At 30.7% G+C, this 16,120-nt stretch overlaps 1 protein-coding gene across 1 annotated transcript in view; it reads left to right on the forward strand.

Annotated features, from left to right (window-relative positions):
* LOC111702974 (sodium bicarbonate cotransporter 3) overlaps positions 1-16,054 on the forward strand; it is a gene marked incomplete in the record, with an annotated part of 19,944 nt that extends 3,890 nt beyond the window's left edge. The window contains 28 exon segments of the mRNA XM_023474803.1: positions 252-354; positions 911-1,004; positions 1,671-1,771; positions 2,199-2,286; positions 2,785-2,829; positions 2,942-3,054; positions 3,535-3,619; positions 3,987-4,047; positions 4,208-4,278; positions 5,815-5,907; positions 6,988-7,078; positions 7,287-7,329; positions 7,858-7,959; positions 8,182-8,264; positions 8,326-8,414; positions 8,494-8,561; positions 9,162-9,300; positions 9,374-9,487; positions 9,759-9,817; positions 10,057-10,165; positions 10,491-10,669; positions 11,590-11,662; positions 11,780-11,848; positions 12,969-13,052; positions 14,305-14,394; positions 15,213-15,291; positions 15,648-15,757; positions 15,956-16,054. Of these exon segments, the coding sequence (XP_023330571.1) occupies positions 252-354; positions 911-1,004; positions 1,671-1,771; positions 2,199-2,286; positions 2,785-2,829; positions 2,942-3,054; positions 3,535-3,619; positions 3,987-4,047; positions 4,208-4,278; positions 5,815-5,907; positions 6,988-7,078; positions 7,287-7,329; positions 7,858-7,959; positions 8,182-8,264; positions 8,326-8,414; positions 8,494-8,561; positions 9,162-9,300; positions 9,374-9,487; positions 9,759-9,817; positions 10,057-10,165; positions 10,491-10,669; positions 11,590-11,662; positions 11,780-11,848; positions 12,969-13,052; positions 14,305-14,394; positions 15,213-15,291; positions 15,648-15,757; positions 15,956-15,994 (2,474 nt within the window).
* Between the last annotated feature and the right edge of the window lie 66 nt (positions 16,055-16,120).

The following is a 16,120-nucleotide window of genomic DNA, read 5'->3' on the forward strand; positions in this document are numbered from 1 at the left end:
AGGAAAACTTATTAAATGTTTTAAATGAATAATAAAAATTACTTAAATTTTAAGAAAACCGAACTAGTTTTCAAGTTCTAATTTTTAAAACCATTTATTTTTGTAACATGATGGAACACACCTTTGATATTTTAAACTAAGACAATTTCAGTTCTCGTAAGGAATCGTAATTTGAACTATCTAAGGCTAAAAAAAGGTTGCAAAGATAAAAAAATGGGTTGAAGCTAGTTTTCAGTTCCTTTTTTTTCTAGATTTAAAAACTAAATCTAAGCTCAAGAAGGGTATGGTAGGCCAAGGAGAGGATGAGATTGAGGGGGTGGAGGAGGAGGAGAAAAATGAAGAAGATGATTTCAGGTAATCAAAAAAAGTTCAAAATTTAGTTAAAGATTAATCTTGATTGGGCCAGAAACACATTTAAAATAAATAAGAATATTTCTCTTGTTCAGTAATTCAAGAATCTAGAACGTTGTATTTGGCCAACCAAATTTATCGAAAGCATATCGAATTGTTCATGAGAATTGGCTAATGCTGAGTAGCTAGATTGTATATCGCACACATAATATGAACACATTGTAATATTACGAGGGAAAATTAAACAAAATTCGTGTTTTGCTTAGGTTTGATGAAAACGAAACAATAAGTTTCTGACAAAAAAATGAATTTAGTCTTTGCCACAAACTCTTATTTTCTAATCCTTATATAAAAGGTCATCCCTATGTCATAGACTTCAGATATTTCAAACTATGAATTAGGTTGAATAATCTAATTTTGTTGCAAAGATATAGGGATTAAAAAATTGGAGTTTGTGCGCAAAGACTTTTTTTGTCAGAAACCTAGCTAGTGGCAAAGGTAAAAATTATAAATTGTGGTAAATAATGCAGTTCCTTTGATTTTCAACAATTTTTCCTAGGAGAGATCGGCATAGGGCTGATACTTTGAAGTACAGAGAGTACAACCAGTTTGGTAGGAAAGTACCCAAAAATGCAGAAGTTGCAAATATTCAGGTACAGAAATTTGCAATAGGAAGTTGCAAATACCCAGGTAAAACAGGAAGTAAAGGACTAAGTTCACTTTAACGACCGGAATTCAGGTATAAGTCGAACCGTTAACGAACAGCTGATCGTTAATTGCAAACCATTAATTTCTCACATTTTCTGCCAAAGGGAAAATATTGTATAATTTGAAAAAAGAAAACTTGTAAAGAATAAGATTTTGCAATTTTTCCCCTGAAAACCAATAAATTAGATATTTAAAATAACAGAAACAGTGGGCTAAAGAACGGGCTATCCAGGCCTAGAGGTAAAACAGGAAGTAAAGGGCTGGACAGAGTTTGGTAAAAGACCAGAAATTGCAAATATCCAGGTACAGGAAGTATCGCTCTATACAAAGTTTGGTTAAAGACAGGAAGTAAAAAAAAATGTTCAGAAAGGGAAAAAACCTCCTAATTTTAATTGTTAAAAACAAAGGGAAAGAGTTGGTAAATTTCCCTAACAGACGAGATTTTGTTAATTTATTTAGGAAGTTTTAAATCTATGATTAAATACTGGTATATTATGCTTAACAATTAATTAAAAAGAACTGCAATATGTCTTAACAGACAATACTATTGTAGTAAAAACATATTATGCACCATACAACTTAGAGTATATTTGACAACTGCACTTTTTCAGGTGGGAACTTGTGATTTTCTAGATGAGATTGTGTTTGGGTTTATCAGACTTGACGCTCCAGTTGTTTTAGAGGATCTCAGTGCTCTACAGAAACCAACAAGGTGCAGTTTTTGATGTTTTTGAAGTAGATAAATAACATCATTTATTATTTGATTTAAAGCTGGAAGGAATTGAGTCTTTTTCGTCACAAACTCGAAATTTCGAATCCCTATATCTTAGCAGCCTGATTGTGTAAATCTTTAATATTTCAAACTTAGATGATTTGATCAAAGATAATTCATAGTTATGAAGCAATTATGATCTACATTCAGATACAAGGATTAGAAAATCTGAGTTTGTGGCAAAGATTCAATTCCTTAGTTACAGTCATATTCAAATTCATAAACAAAACGTGTGACTGCCGTGAACTTGTTTTCAAATGGTATTTATCTTCTTGTTGTTTGTTACTGCATATAAATATTATCTGGATACAAACCGATTTTTTCGGGAACCCTGTATGGTTTAAACTCTGTGAGCATGGTTGTTTAGGTTCCTTGTTCAAATCCTAGGACCTGAAGGTTCTGCTGCTCAGTGTTTAGAATTAGGTAGAGCTGTTGGAACCATATTCACAGATGAGGTTGGTCACAATTTCAAAATTTTGAAATATAAAAAACCTTAGGGAAAGCAGACTGTTCCCAACACATACACATGATATATATAGACTGATCTCATATCCTTTTAAACAGAAAATTTAAGACCATGATATTTATAGATATAATTCAGTTGGTACAGACCAATTATAATATAGAAATATCAAAACACACTTGATACATTATGGTTATTTGTTGATTTTAATCATCAGATGTAGACTAATCAGAATATCCTTTTGAACCAATTTATTTTTAGATATATAGTTTAAAATTGGGGAAAAAAGGCTTTTCATACCTACTGGGTGGGATCTGCCCAAATCGGGGCGATCTCTCTGTATCCACCTCTGATTAATCAGGGCTCACAACAAATGTTGATACTTTTTATTTTAATGGAGATATATGTGACAATTTAATTCGAATTATTATTTGTTCGAACCCTAAAAATGTACAGAAAAATCTTAATTTTAAAAATGTATATTTTTTAGATATTTACTGGGCAGTATGCTTATAAGAGTTTAAGCACTAAACAGGTTAATAACAATAATATGAATGAAAATAATGATCATTATGATATGTTCAAATTATTTTTGTCATTATATGTATAAATCAAAAAGGAATACAAATCTCAAAATTGTTGTATAGCTGGTGAAAGGATTGGAGTTGTATATGAAGGAGCTGACTGTTTTGCCTCCAAACTGCTGGGATCCAAAAATTCGTTTACTCCCTCCTACATCACCTACAACTGTTAAAAACAGGTGAGTTTAGTCCCTCCAAGATCGCCTCCAACTATTATAAACAGGTGAGCTTTCACTGTAACCTCCAACTTTAAAAAACAGGTATTTTCTCCCGCCTAGATCGCCTCTCACTATAAAAAAAACCGGTGAATTTAGTATCTCCTAAATCGCCTCCAACTATTAAAAACAGATGAGTTTACTCCCTCCTAGTCCTATGCAGTATGAACAATATCCAACAATCAAAAACAGAAAGTCAACAGGGTTGCTTATTAAGGGTTAATCTTGAATGATATCCTTTACTTCAGCATTTGATTAAAAACAGGTGAGTTTTGTCAAAAGAAATTTTTTATTTTTTTATTATTATAAATCTCTCCCGAAATTTGTTAAAATTGAAGTGTAAAATTATAAATAAGTAAAAGGGATCTGAAATCACGAATCAAATTTTCATAAGAAAAAATTCAACAAGATCAGGCATAGTATAATATAAAACTATTTTTTTAGACTTATCAGCAGAGCACTCATTCGACAGAGATCAACCTTACAGGAAGACGACGATATTGAAGACGACTTTACCCACAAAGTAGAAGTAATCATTTTTAAGGATCATCTTATAAGTAGTTACAGTGAATCCCAGATATATGAATACATAGACCGTCATAAGTTTTTTGTTAATTCTAATAAAAACTTCTTTTTATTTTTAATTCAAGGTAAATTAAAAGCCCTGGAATATGAATGCAATTAATAGATTAACATTAAACTCAGTTTCCCGCGGCATTATAAACTTAAATATGTAATACGACATTATAAAAACTCTAGCTATGTATTCATATATATGGGATTCACTGTATAATCTGTAACTTTTCAATCCGCAAATTATGTGTTGTGGATAATATTGAATTAAATAGGATTTTATTTATTGCAAAATAAAATATCTTTTAATGATAAATATTAAGGGTGAAAAAGGAAAACAAAACGACGGCGATGGACTCAAGTTTACAGGTCGTCTTTTTGGAGGTAAAAATTAGAATTATTTCTAATTATAAATTAATTTGATTATTTTTTAATATGCGCTTTCCAGTTCAAGTCTACTATTTATATTTTTTTATGAGTAATGTTTTCAATTAAAATTTAAATGCATAGAAAAATTCAAACCACAGGTTTTATTTTGCTGCAGGTTTAATAGAAGATGTAAAAAGAAAGATTCCCTGGTACAAATCTGACTTTACTGATGCTTTCCATGTACAGGTCAGATATACATGTGAGGGTCTGATTTATATGTACATTTCTGATTTACATGTGAGGGTCTGATTTATATGTACATGTCAGGTTTACAAGTGCATGTATGAATTACATGTACAAGTCTGATTTACATGTACAAGTTAGATTTACAGAAATATTTACAGAAAAAATGAAACCTTTTTTTCTTCTTCATAAATTCCTGCATTTTGAAACGACATTGAGGTTTTGTAATCTATAACTTTTATAACCATTTATATTAATATATGTTCTATATTAACTTTTGTGTGCATGGGAGCATCGTTAATCTTGAAGACATGATCTCGATTTCCTAAGGTTTTAATTTTCAGGTTAAATTAATGCTTCCTTGATTTACATTATCCCTGTAGGGTATTCCCACTACGGGATATCGACCAGGAATTGAATTAATCAGTAGGTCTGCATAAAATGGATTTAAATGGTTGATCCCGAGATTCGCAACATAAAGGTTCTGGCTTCAGAACAGTTTCAGAGATAAATGTTTTTTTTTGTATCAGAACAAATTATTTAGCTACATACCCACAAAGGATGCGCCTTTAAATCTGACGATTCCAAGGTTAAACTAGGTCTTCTGCCTTGAATACAACCTTTTAATGACGTATTCAATGATACGGCGAAGAAAGAAACAAGTTCATGTAATCATAGAATAAGGAAACCAGCTGTATTTAATGTTTACAATATCTTTGGCGTTGTTTCTTTTCGAAGTTTAACCAAAAATTCATTTCTGAATTATAATGGTTATGACCAAACACGCATATTTACAATGTAAACCATTAATATCAAAAATAACTTTAAAACATAAAAAAAAGTTAATGTTTGATTCTTATTATACAAATGCCACCAATGACAAAACATCTTTTTCTTGATATATTATTGTAATAAATATCATGGCAATCCTCATATTTATAAACCTGTACACACCTAGATAAATTACGTTGTACATTGTAACCTAAATAATTGCTTTTAGATTATTACGTAAAACTTGTAATTACGTTCATTAATGTAACCATACCCAAGAAGTCAAAATATAATATGATATGAGTTTAGAAGGAATAATACTATGTTGTTAGAGTAATTGTTCCTAGTTTAGCGAACGAGAAGAGTCCTGAATCAATTTCTTGAAAGATAGATATAGATTGGGAATTACAGTTGTATTGTGTAAGATAGATACCGAATTGATATTGACTGACGAACCTTGAGATCTAGATTGAGTTGTATCTTGTAAGACAGATACCTTAGAATACAGACTGAATCATATCGGGATTGAAATTGACTATGGTATTGCTGAGAAACCTTGAGTTCTAGATTAAGTTGTATCTTGTAAGACAGATAGAGTCATAACCGAATTAATACTGACCAAGGTGGTATTCTTAGATAACCTGGAGTTATATATTGAGTTGTACCTGGATTGGTACTGATCTAAAAGTATTTATTGGAGTAGGGCATTTACTGCATTATCATATTTTATTATATTATTTTTTCATTATCAATTGCCAAATATTTCAGACTTTGGCCTCCATCATTTATATCTATTTGGCCACCATCACAAAAGCGATAACTTTTGGAGGATTTTTGAGCGATATTACAGAAGGACGTCAGGTGGCACATTTATTATGTCTTACAAACATTATGCACTGAGAAATTGCCAAAACATAATGAAACTTAAAGGGACCGTTCACTTATTTGGGTAATTTCATGGTAAACTAAACAGCCTATTAGCTGTGGTATTAGAACTATGGCTGGAGAAAAAGTCGGTTTTTCGTTTAGAATTCGAGCGCAAAGGAACGGTCTCTTTGTTTGAAACACTATAGTAGACGTTTTTCAGCAGCAACAGTCAGAAAACATTTAAAGTTATCATATTTTAATGCCATTATGTGTTAGCTGTTATATACTCAAATATGGAAACTTATGATATTTAAGTTAGCAATAAATTTACGTTTTTAATATTAAATCGTGTAAAATGAAGATACAAAGACGACATTCTCTACAATAATCAATTAATCATTAGGCAATTAATAGTTGAATCTAGATTCAAATTATAGTGTTATGTTAAAAATAGAAAGTTAAAATTTTTAAAACAATTATGACATTTACAATTAACTATTTTTAATTTTAATTTTACATTCAAATTTCTTTTTAATCCATGACAAAGACAAAAAAGCAAGTCCCTTTGTGCTCGAATTCTGAACAAAAAATCGGCTTTTACTCCTGCCACAGTTGTCTTTGAAAAGTAAAACCAATACTAATCAATAGCAAAGAAGCTATTTAGTTTACTCCAAAATTAACCAAATAAGTCTATATTTAGACCTACTCTTAGTCAATATATATCAACATTAAATAGCTCTTTAGGAAGCCTTTAACAAAAGAAAGCTGAATGCACACTTTTTGCAGTGAAGAAATTTTGCACAGATTTTTGCAATTTTTGAAAAACTTTTTCAAAGTAATTAAATGGTAAAAGATGTTATGCTACTATTGCTTATGCTAATCAAATCTGCCATGGCCAGCCTAATTTAAATTTTTTAGAACTTTTACTTCTTTGGTAAGGTGCTGAGGAAATTAAAAAAACTGAAAAAAAAATCTTAAAAAGTAAAAGAGAGCATTTAAACATCATGAAAGCAATATGTATAAAGACCCTCAAGTCTCTGTAACTTTTGAAGGAATGTGTGCTCTTATGTTCAGGGTGTCCTTGAATCCTTCCTTGGGCATGCTCTAGCTGGTGGGGTCTTCTGTCTTCTTGGTGGTCAACCTCTTACTGTTCTTGGTTGCACAGGAAACCACTTTATTAACATACAAAATGTAGTTAAAACCTTTTCTTTCACGATGACAAAAAACATTTTGGAAAATTTCAAAATAGCTCTCTGTTTGTTCTTTTTTGGTTGACAGTCTTAAATTAAAACTTTTTTACGTTATTACTAAAATTAAGTTTGAATTAAAGTTTACCTATTAAAAAAGTGGGTAAAAATTATGTTTGGAAACAGGACCAGTGCTGATATTTGAAAAGATTTTGGTCGAGTTTTGTAGGTAAAGTTTTTTCTTCAACTATTAACAATTGGTTGATAATACTTTCTCTTATATCTTAAAACTTGGTTGTTAAAAATTCAATTTCTAATATCTCTTGTTAGCTGAACAGTATGAGCCAAAAATTTAACTAAATTACTTTCCTATACAGTTTAATCAGTTATGCTTTCAAATATAAATTATTCACTTTAGAAAAGTTTCATTCCATAATTTTTAACTCAACATATAGAATTTTGAATAATTGTTTAATATTATTGAAACCGAAATATCTAATACTTTTTTTTTCAAATCAACTTGAGATAATCCCCTTTCTTCATTATAAAAGTCATTAACATGAATGCAATATCAAATTTCTGCCTCTCTCCCATTACAAGAAATAACTGCTTTAAAACAAGTTTATTAGCCCAAAACAACCTCTTTGCTAAATTTTATTAGCAAAAAAAAACATGCATTCGTCAAAGGAGTCTACAGGATTTCAATTTGACATAAGCATACAAAAGCTCAAAAAAAATTTTATTGTTTAATTTTCAGTTCATATGAGCTTGAATACCTAACTATTCGGCTGTGGATTGGGCTTTGGTCTGCTCTTTTCTGCTTAGTAATAGTAGCAACTGATTCATCAGCAATAGTAAGGTAATTTGAAACTTATTTGTAAGTCAAATTATCCTTCCTCAAAATTAAGCTTTGCTTCTCGGTAAAATGCTAATATCAATGCAAAAATTATTAGTCAGATCGAGGTCGGTATTTGAATGTATTTTAATTCTAAGCTATTTTAAATATATTTTTAATACACTTAAATTAAATTATTCAACAATTCTCATTAATTATTTAATTATAATTAATTTAATTTCGAAGGTATTTTACGAGATTTACAGAGGAGTCATTTGCAGCTCTTGTTGGGGTCATCTTTATCGTTGAATCTTTAAAGAAGGTTTACAGTAAGTACATTTATAAAATTTAATTAAAACAATGATAGAGAGTTTAACAATTACATTTTAGAAATGGGAAAAAAGTATAAAGTTCATCGTGGTTATGATCCCAATGAACTATTTGATGAATCTTGCAAATGTATTTCAAGTCAACCACAGGTCAGCCAATTTAAATCACTAAGAGCTATCAGAAAATATTTTGATTACATTTTTTATTAATAATTATTTTGATTTCTAGAATGTCAGCAATGTTAGGAATATAACTGAAATTGATTGGAATAATTTAACTGTATCTCAGTGTAAAAAGTAAGCAGAACTTTTAGTGGGAAATAAATAAGTTTGACACTGTTAACTTCAAAATTCTTTAAGATATTTGCAAGGTGGCACTTTAAAAGTAAGCAGAAACCCATATATTAAAGTTCATTTGGTGACATTTTAAATTGTTTACAGATGACAAACATATTTTTCATCAACACCATGAATCTGTATATAAATGGAGGGTAGGGGGGGGGGGGAGGTCTATTTTAAATTATTATTAAGTAGAACAGGTATTGCTTTGTTAGAACTAAAAAATACTTGACCTGAAATTTTATCCATCTTAGGCAAATTCATTTTATAGTTTATCAGCTTTCTGTAACATATCTATTTTCTTCAAAAAATCTTATTACTTCTCTTTACACATTTAGCAAAGTGAAAGGGTGTATAATGAATATGAAAGCAAAAGTTGCACCTAATAACAAATCAAGATTGATTTGATTACCTTTTGTAAAAAAATCTTGCAAAAACTATATGTACCCTTTACAAATGCAAGGTCTGCACCTTCCAAGAAGGGGGGGGGAATATTCTTGAAAATATATATCCCTGCCTGTATGGTGTACATGCAGGATCTTGATCTGGTATTTCTAGGTATGGAGGAGAACTAGTTGGATCCTCCTGTGCATATGTTCCTGATGTTTTCCTTTTTTCCGTTATACTCTTTGCTGGAACATATATCCTGTGTTCCTCTATGAAAAAGTTCAAATTCTCAACTTTGTTTCCAACAATGGTTTGCATTTAATTAAAAGTTTAATCTTTTATGAAAATCTTTAAATTGTTGATAATTTTTTTATATTTTCCAGGTTCGTTCCCTTATAAGTGATTATGCAGTGATTCTTACAATTTTAATTTTTGTTGGAGTGGATTCATGGTTTGACCTTGCTACTCCTAAGCTCATCGTTCCTACTTTATTCAAGGTAGCAAGAACTAGAATTTTACAGTTGTCTTATTGTAAATTATGATGTGTGGATTTTCGCCTTTCTTGAAACTATGAATTTTGGGGTAAAATCCCATTTTATGGAAAATCATTAATGAGTCAATTCAAGTTGAAAAGACAAAAGGATCCTGAAATTTTCATAGTAGATAATTTATGTATTAAGACTTTGTAGCAATTAGCTCTAACTCACCAAAAGTATTAATTAAAATACAAATTTAAATATAAACTCAAAACAATTTTCTAAATTTTAGCCAACAAGATCTGATATCAGAGGCTGGATAATACCTTTCATGGATCCTAATTCTCCTTGGTATGGATGGTTCTAAATATTAAATATAAATACACTAAGCTTGTAGGACACTTTGAATCCCTCTTTGATATATTATTTGGGTCTTCCTTTCATATACATGTTCCCTACAAAATCAATTTTAAATTTTGCAGATTTTTTGTTACCTTGGGCGGATTTCAAATTTTGTTATGCAAATCTTTGAGTCATAACAAGCAGACAAGACAAATTTACATTTTCATTTTTGTGTACTTATTTCCAAGGTATATATATCTCGGAGCAAGCGTCCCTGCGTTGCTACTAACTATCTTACTCTTTATGGATCAGCAAATTACTTCTGTTATAGTCAACAGGAAAGAGCATAAGCTTAAGGTAGATTATTATTCATAACAATACTAATGTCTTATTTTTTTTTAAAAGGAAGTGTTCATTTTCTTTAAAACGTATAACACATGAATCTAAATTCTTTTTTTTACCATCCAAAACTTTTATAAAAGATTATCTGCTGGTTGCCTAGAAAGGCAAAAGTAGCCAGGTTGTTAAACTTTTGATTTTTCATAAGAACATATGTGGTGGAAAAAAACTGAGTGATATACAACTTTAGGTTTCATTCTTTTTCACCCTTCGCAAAAGATTAGAAAGCACTCCCTCACTTTTTTATCTTAGGAAAAATCGTTCATTCCAATTTTTGGTTTAGAAAGGAGCAGGTTACCACCTGGACATGCTAATTGTTGGTGTAATGATGGCAGTTTGCTCAGTACTGGGTCTACCATGGTGTGTAGCGGCAACTGTGCTTTGCTTAGGCCACGTGGACAGTTTAAAGATGGATACTGAATCAAGCGCACCGGGAGAAACTCCGCAATTTCTTGGAATAAGGTATTTATATTGTTGTAACTTTTGTATATACTTTTTTTTGGAGGGGGGGTTTCTTCTATTACAATACATTACTGGTAAATTTGTTTCTGACCACACAATTGTAGTAAGTGTTATGTTTTAACTAACTTGAAAACCCAGCGTTGCCCAGGATACTCATAGTTGCACCTGCTGTTTACCTGGGCCTTGGTTGTAAATTCCAATCTTAGCTATTTTTCCCTATTAAAGTAAATTTACTCAACTATGAACCTTAAAACCAAGCTAAGAACATTCCTGTGGTTCTTCCGAGTTCTCCAATTAAAANTAAACAGAGATTACAACTTTATATATATATCAATACTAGGACAAAGAAGCTTTCATACATTAAACAGGGGCGCATAAAGGTATCCTGAGGGGTATTTAGCCCCAAACAGAGGCTGAGGCCCCTTCCCTTGAATGGTGAAAAGGTTAAGCCCCCATTCTGCACTCTCACCAATGGCAGTGCAGTATATTGGTCATAATACAGACGGAGACAAGTGACAATAATACTGCAATGCCATTGGTGGGACTTCTGGTCATGTGACGTATGTATAAAATTATCAATTTTATCTATTATAAATGAAAAACTATTAAATTCAAATAATAATAGGAGCAAACCTGAGTTTCTCAGGCTCCTCTGGGATATCGTCGTTTTCAGATTGGTTGCGTATTTGCTGATTATAACCTGTTTAAACCTAAAATTTTAAACGAAAATTGATGTATATAGATTTTCGTATAAATTTTACACAGTTTTATATCAATTTCTCGAAACAAGAACATCAGATAAACGTTTGGGTCTCGATCATCTCCTAAACTGCTTTCAGCCTTTACCCCCTTTCATTTTGCCTTTACAGTCCCTTTAACAAAATCCATCTTTAATATAAATTTCCTCATTACTATTTAAGAGAACAAAGGGTTACTGGTTGCATGGTCTTCATACTAACAGGATTATCGGTTAAATTAGCGCCAATACTCAAGGAAATAGATTCTGATCATTAATAAACAAAATACCGATTTTTTTAAAGGTTTCAAAACAGGTGTTTTTTAAAATTTATTTTTTAAGTTAAGATTTTTTTAAATCAGAAATTATATTAGTTCATACCGATGCCAGTATTATATGGTGTTCTCTTGTACATGGGGGTAAACACTCTTCATGGAATGCAGGTTTGTGTTGCAGAACAGTTATTGAGCTTTTAAAGTACAGTATACTCGAGTATAGTACTTATAAGTATAGTTTTCTTTAAGCATAGTATCTTCAAAGTATACTAAAGTATAGTGTTCTAGTGTATAGTGGTACGAATATGATTGCAGTAGATTAAAGTGTAGTCAAATTACAGCGTAATTAGGTACAAATACAATTGCAGGAGAGTACATTATAGTCAAAGTACAGTGTAATTGGACACAAATATAATTGCAGTAGAGTACAGTATAGTCAAAAATCAGTGTAAGTGGGTACAAGTGCAGTAGAATTTATTTTATTCAAAGTACAGTGTAATGAAGTAAAACTGCAGCACAGTACTGTACATACAGCCAAACAAAAAATTGCAGTACAAAAGCCCTACAGAGTACAGATAGTTTAAAAATTTAAAATTTTACCGAAAAAGTCTAGTATTTTAAAAATTGTCAGTTTGTTATTATATGGTGTTCTCTTGTACATGGGGGTAAACACTCTTCATGGAATGCAGGTTTGTGTTGCAGAACAGTTATTGAGCTTTTAAAGTACAGTATAGTCGAAGTATAGCACAGTGGAACCCTTAATAACAAATACATCAAAAGAATTCATCAAATGTCGTATTCTTCACTTTCTGAAAATGGAATGTTGCAGATATTTAGTTTTTTTAAATTGAATGATTATATGGAGCTCTTTAAAACTGTTCCTGCATATTCATGGCAATTTATTTATTTTCGCAAATACTGAAATTTACGTAATATAGTATAAAACTCCATGAAAAATTGGCAAGACGACATTTCATAAATTCTTCCGATGTATTCGTTATTAAGGGTTTCACTGTACTTATAAGTATAGTTTAATTGAAGTATAGTATCTTCAAAGTATTGCATACTCAAAGTATAGTGTACCCGAATTACAGGGTAATTATAGGTACAATTGCAGTTTATCATTACAGTACATTATAGTATGTAAGTGGGTACAAGTGCAGTAGAATTTATTTTAGTCAAAGTACAGTGTAATTAAGTAAAACTGCAGTACAAAAGCACTACAGAGTATGATAGTTTTAAAAATTTAAATTTTACCGAAAAAGTATAGTATTTTAAAAATTGCCAGTTTGTTGACCGTCTGTTTCTGCTTGTAATGCCTGCCAAGCATCAACCTGATTACCTCTACCTGCGTCATGTACCACTGAAAAAGGTATACCAGACACAAAATCAATATTTAAAGATGTTAAGAAGTATGGGGTTTACAAAATCTATGACTAAACAGTACTTTTTGTCAATTAGCTGAATTTATCCTTAATTTTTAAAACTTGTCTTGGTTAATTTTAGTTAATTTTTAGAGAACATTTTTTGGGGTCTGTCCTAGTGAACGATTTTTGGACCCCCCCCCCCCCTCCTATCAATTTTGTACATGACGAAATTAGTAAATTAGTATTTATTTATTATTATATAGGGTTAGGTTAGGTTAAGACACTTTTTGGGCCGAGCGCTGCGGCTAGGATGGGCTAGGGGGCCGAGCGCTGCGGCCACATGGTCAATTATATCCATGTCTAACATATAAGATCCATGTACAAAATTGATAGGAGGGGGGTCCAAAAATCTTTCTCTAGGAATATACCACTTTTTGGAATTATTCAAAATTTAGTCAAATTGTGTTAGGTGTAACAATTAACTATATTGTCTGTTGACAGTTAGATTTTTCTTTTGAACGGTTCTTTTAGTTCATTTTTAACTTATTCCTTTATGGTAATTTTGCATAAAGATTCATTAACAGAGCCTTTCTTAGCCCTACTCCAGCATTTGCTGCTTCAGTGGCTCTAGGACCCTATTTAAGCTTCTCAATCTCAAACCAGAGTTTAACATTGTTAAATTTTTTGATATTCTAGAACTTTTTGGGTAGAGAACAAATTTCTTCAGTTTAATTTTATAAAATTATGCAAAATTTAGACTCTGACGGAAGATATAAGCCTGAACAAAGCAAAATCAACAGTTCGGTAACCAACTTTTTGAAATGTTATCTTCTGCTGGAGTAAAGATTTAACATAATGAAATAAAAGCAAACTTATGGAAAATATAATTTGGAATCGTTTGTGTTAAAAATAAGGATAGTAACAACATACAACTCTATCCAATACTATTTTTTTCTATGAAACTTATTTCCACCAGTCTTTATTTTTTAACTAGCTTAAGAACCCAGCTTTGCTTTATGGATATAGATAATGCAAGAAAAGGAGGGGAATTTTTTTCTGTTTCTGAATAAATACATTTATATTATCAGTTCTAAAATAAAAGCGATGCGATGTACACATGTATCACAAAGTTAGCTTATGAACTGATAAAATTACACTCTAAACAAAGTTTCTCTTATTTTTTTATCTAGCGACATGCTAAAACAACTTTTTAACATTGCAGCAGTTAAAATATATCCAATACATTTTCTAATTTAGGTTCATTTGTTCACTTTGATTCAAGTATTTGCACTTGCAGCTCTTTGGGTCATCAAATCCACTCCAGCTTCCCTTATCTTTCCATTACTGGTAACTTTGTTGTTTTACTTCTGAGCTGAGCGTATCTTAAAACTTGTCAGATTAATCTTTTACATTTTGTACATTTTTGAAAAGCCCTTGGGCTTTATTTTAAGATATTGAAATATGATTAACTATAAATTTTGGAAACCCCTTGACCAAGCAAATTTAAATATGCAATAATACTCAAGAAAAACTTAATTTTTGCAAAATTCATTTGAAAATTGTGCAGATTGTTTTCAAAATCCTAAAGCCTGTGTCTAAAACTAAAGAATGCGCGAATTTTAAGTTAGAGGTTAAAAGTTGTGTAAAATAATGAATGGCTACTTAAATATTAAACTTTCTCAATTTTAAAGTTGAATTTCCCGGGAAAATCTGAACCAATCAGAGAAAGGGATTTACGGAGAATATTACGTAACCATCGCTAATCAGCTGATTACATAACCGAAAAAAAAACATATTTCGAGTTACAACCGTATTTTGGGTTTACATGCAAAAACTAATTAATCTAAAACGTGAAATTTCTTTAACAAGGTTTTCACTTTTAAATATATCGTAAAGTTGAATGCCACTTTCTCAGCTGAATGATGATTAAATAATAGACAAATAGGGAAAATGCAGGATTTCAATATTTTAACACTGTGTTTAAATTTTAACTCGTCGATTTCGGCGAGTTAAATATTTAACCACAGGGTTAAATATTTAACTTCACGGTTAAAGTTCAGGTTTAAATTAAGTCAGAAGTGGCATTTAACCATGAACTTAAAATTTAAGTCAAAACTTTTCGTTCTTTAGTTTTGGACTCAGGTTTGTTAATTGTTGTTTTTAAGGTGCTAGCTTTAGTTGGATTCAGGAAAGCTATGGATTTCTTTCCAAGAATATTCAGTCAAAAGGAACTTTTCTGGTTAGGTAAGTCAAATATGTGATTTACCCCAAAAATTACATATTTTCCTTTTGAGGGATATAATTTGATCTTTACTTTTTAGTGGTTCTTCGAAATTAAAAATTCCAAACACTACTCTGTAAAGTGGAGATTATACCAAAATGTTTCCCCACAAAACGTTTCAGCTCTCCAATTAAAATGTCTTCGTTCAAAAAACATTTTCTTCTACAAGAGGTTTTCTAAATGAAAATGTTTCTTGCCTAAAAATATTTTCTAAAACAAATTTTCCCCTGAAAAAAAATTATTTGTTAATCCTAAACAGGCTGCAGCCATTTTGTTCTTCCCCTCTTAATATTACTTCATTTAAATTGTATAACTCTAGACAACTTGATGCCCCAGTCAGAAGGGAATAAAAAGAAAAAGAAAAATATGAAAAAGAAGAAACATAAAGAAGAAGAAAACTCAGATTTCAAAACAAATTGTAGAAAAGAGGTGAAAATTATACTCAAAATAATATATAATATATAATATATAATATACTCAAAATAATGCTTTTTAAAATATCAATTTTTATTGTCACATTTCAAATGTTTACAATTTCTTGTTTTTATTAATTTCGTTGGGTTGTATAGATAAACTCATGAATAGGACTAATTGATTCTATTTTCCTATTTTTTTTTCTTTCATTAGGAACTGATGGGACTAACTGGAAAAACGTCAGATGTTTAAAATTTCTTCAAGAAGTTTTAAACGAAAACATGTGTGATGTAATTGATTTTTAATGTATAACCTCTGGGTTCAGGTGTAAAAAAAAACAACTGTGATAATTTTTTAAACGCATCTTTTTAAAAATAT

The sequence above is a fragment of the Eurytemora carolleeae genome, unplaced genomic scaffold (assembly GCF_000591075.1).
Source record: "Eurytemora carolleeae unplaced genomic scaffold, Eaff_2.0 scaffold474, whole genome shotgun sequence".
In the NCBI taxonomy this organism is placed as follows: domain Eukaryota; kingdom Metazoa; phylum Arthropoda; class Copepoda; order Calanoida; family Temoridae; genus Eurytemora; species Eurytemora carolleeae.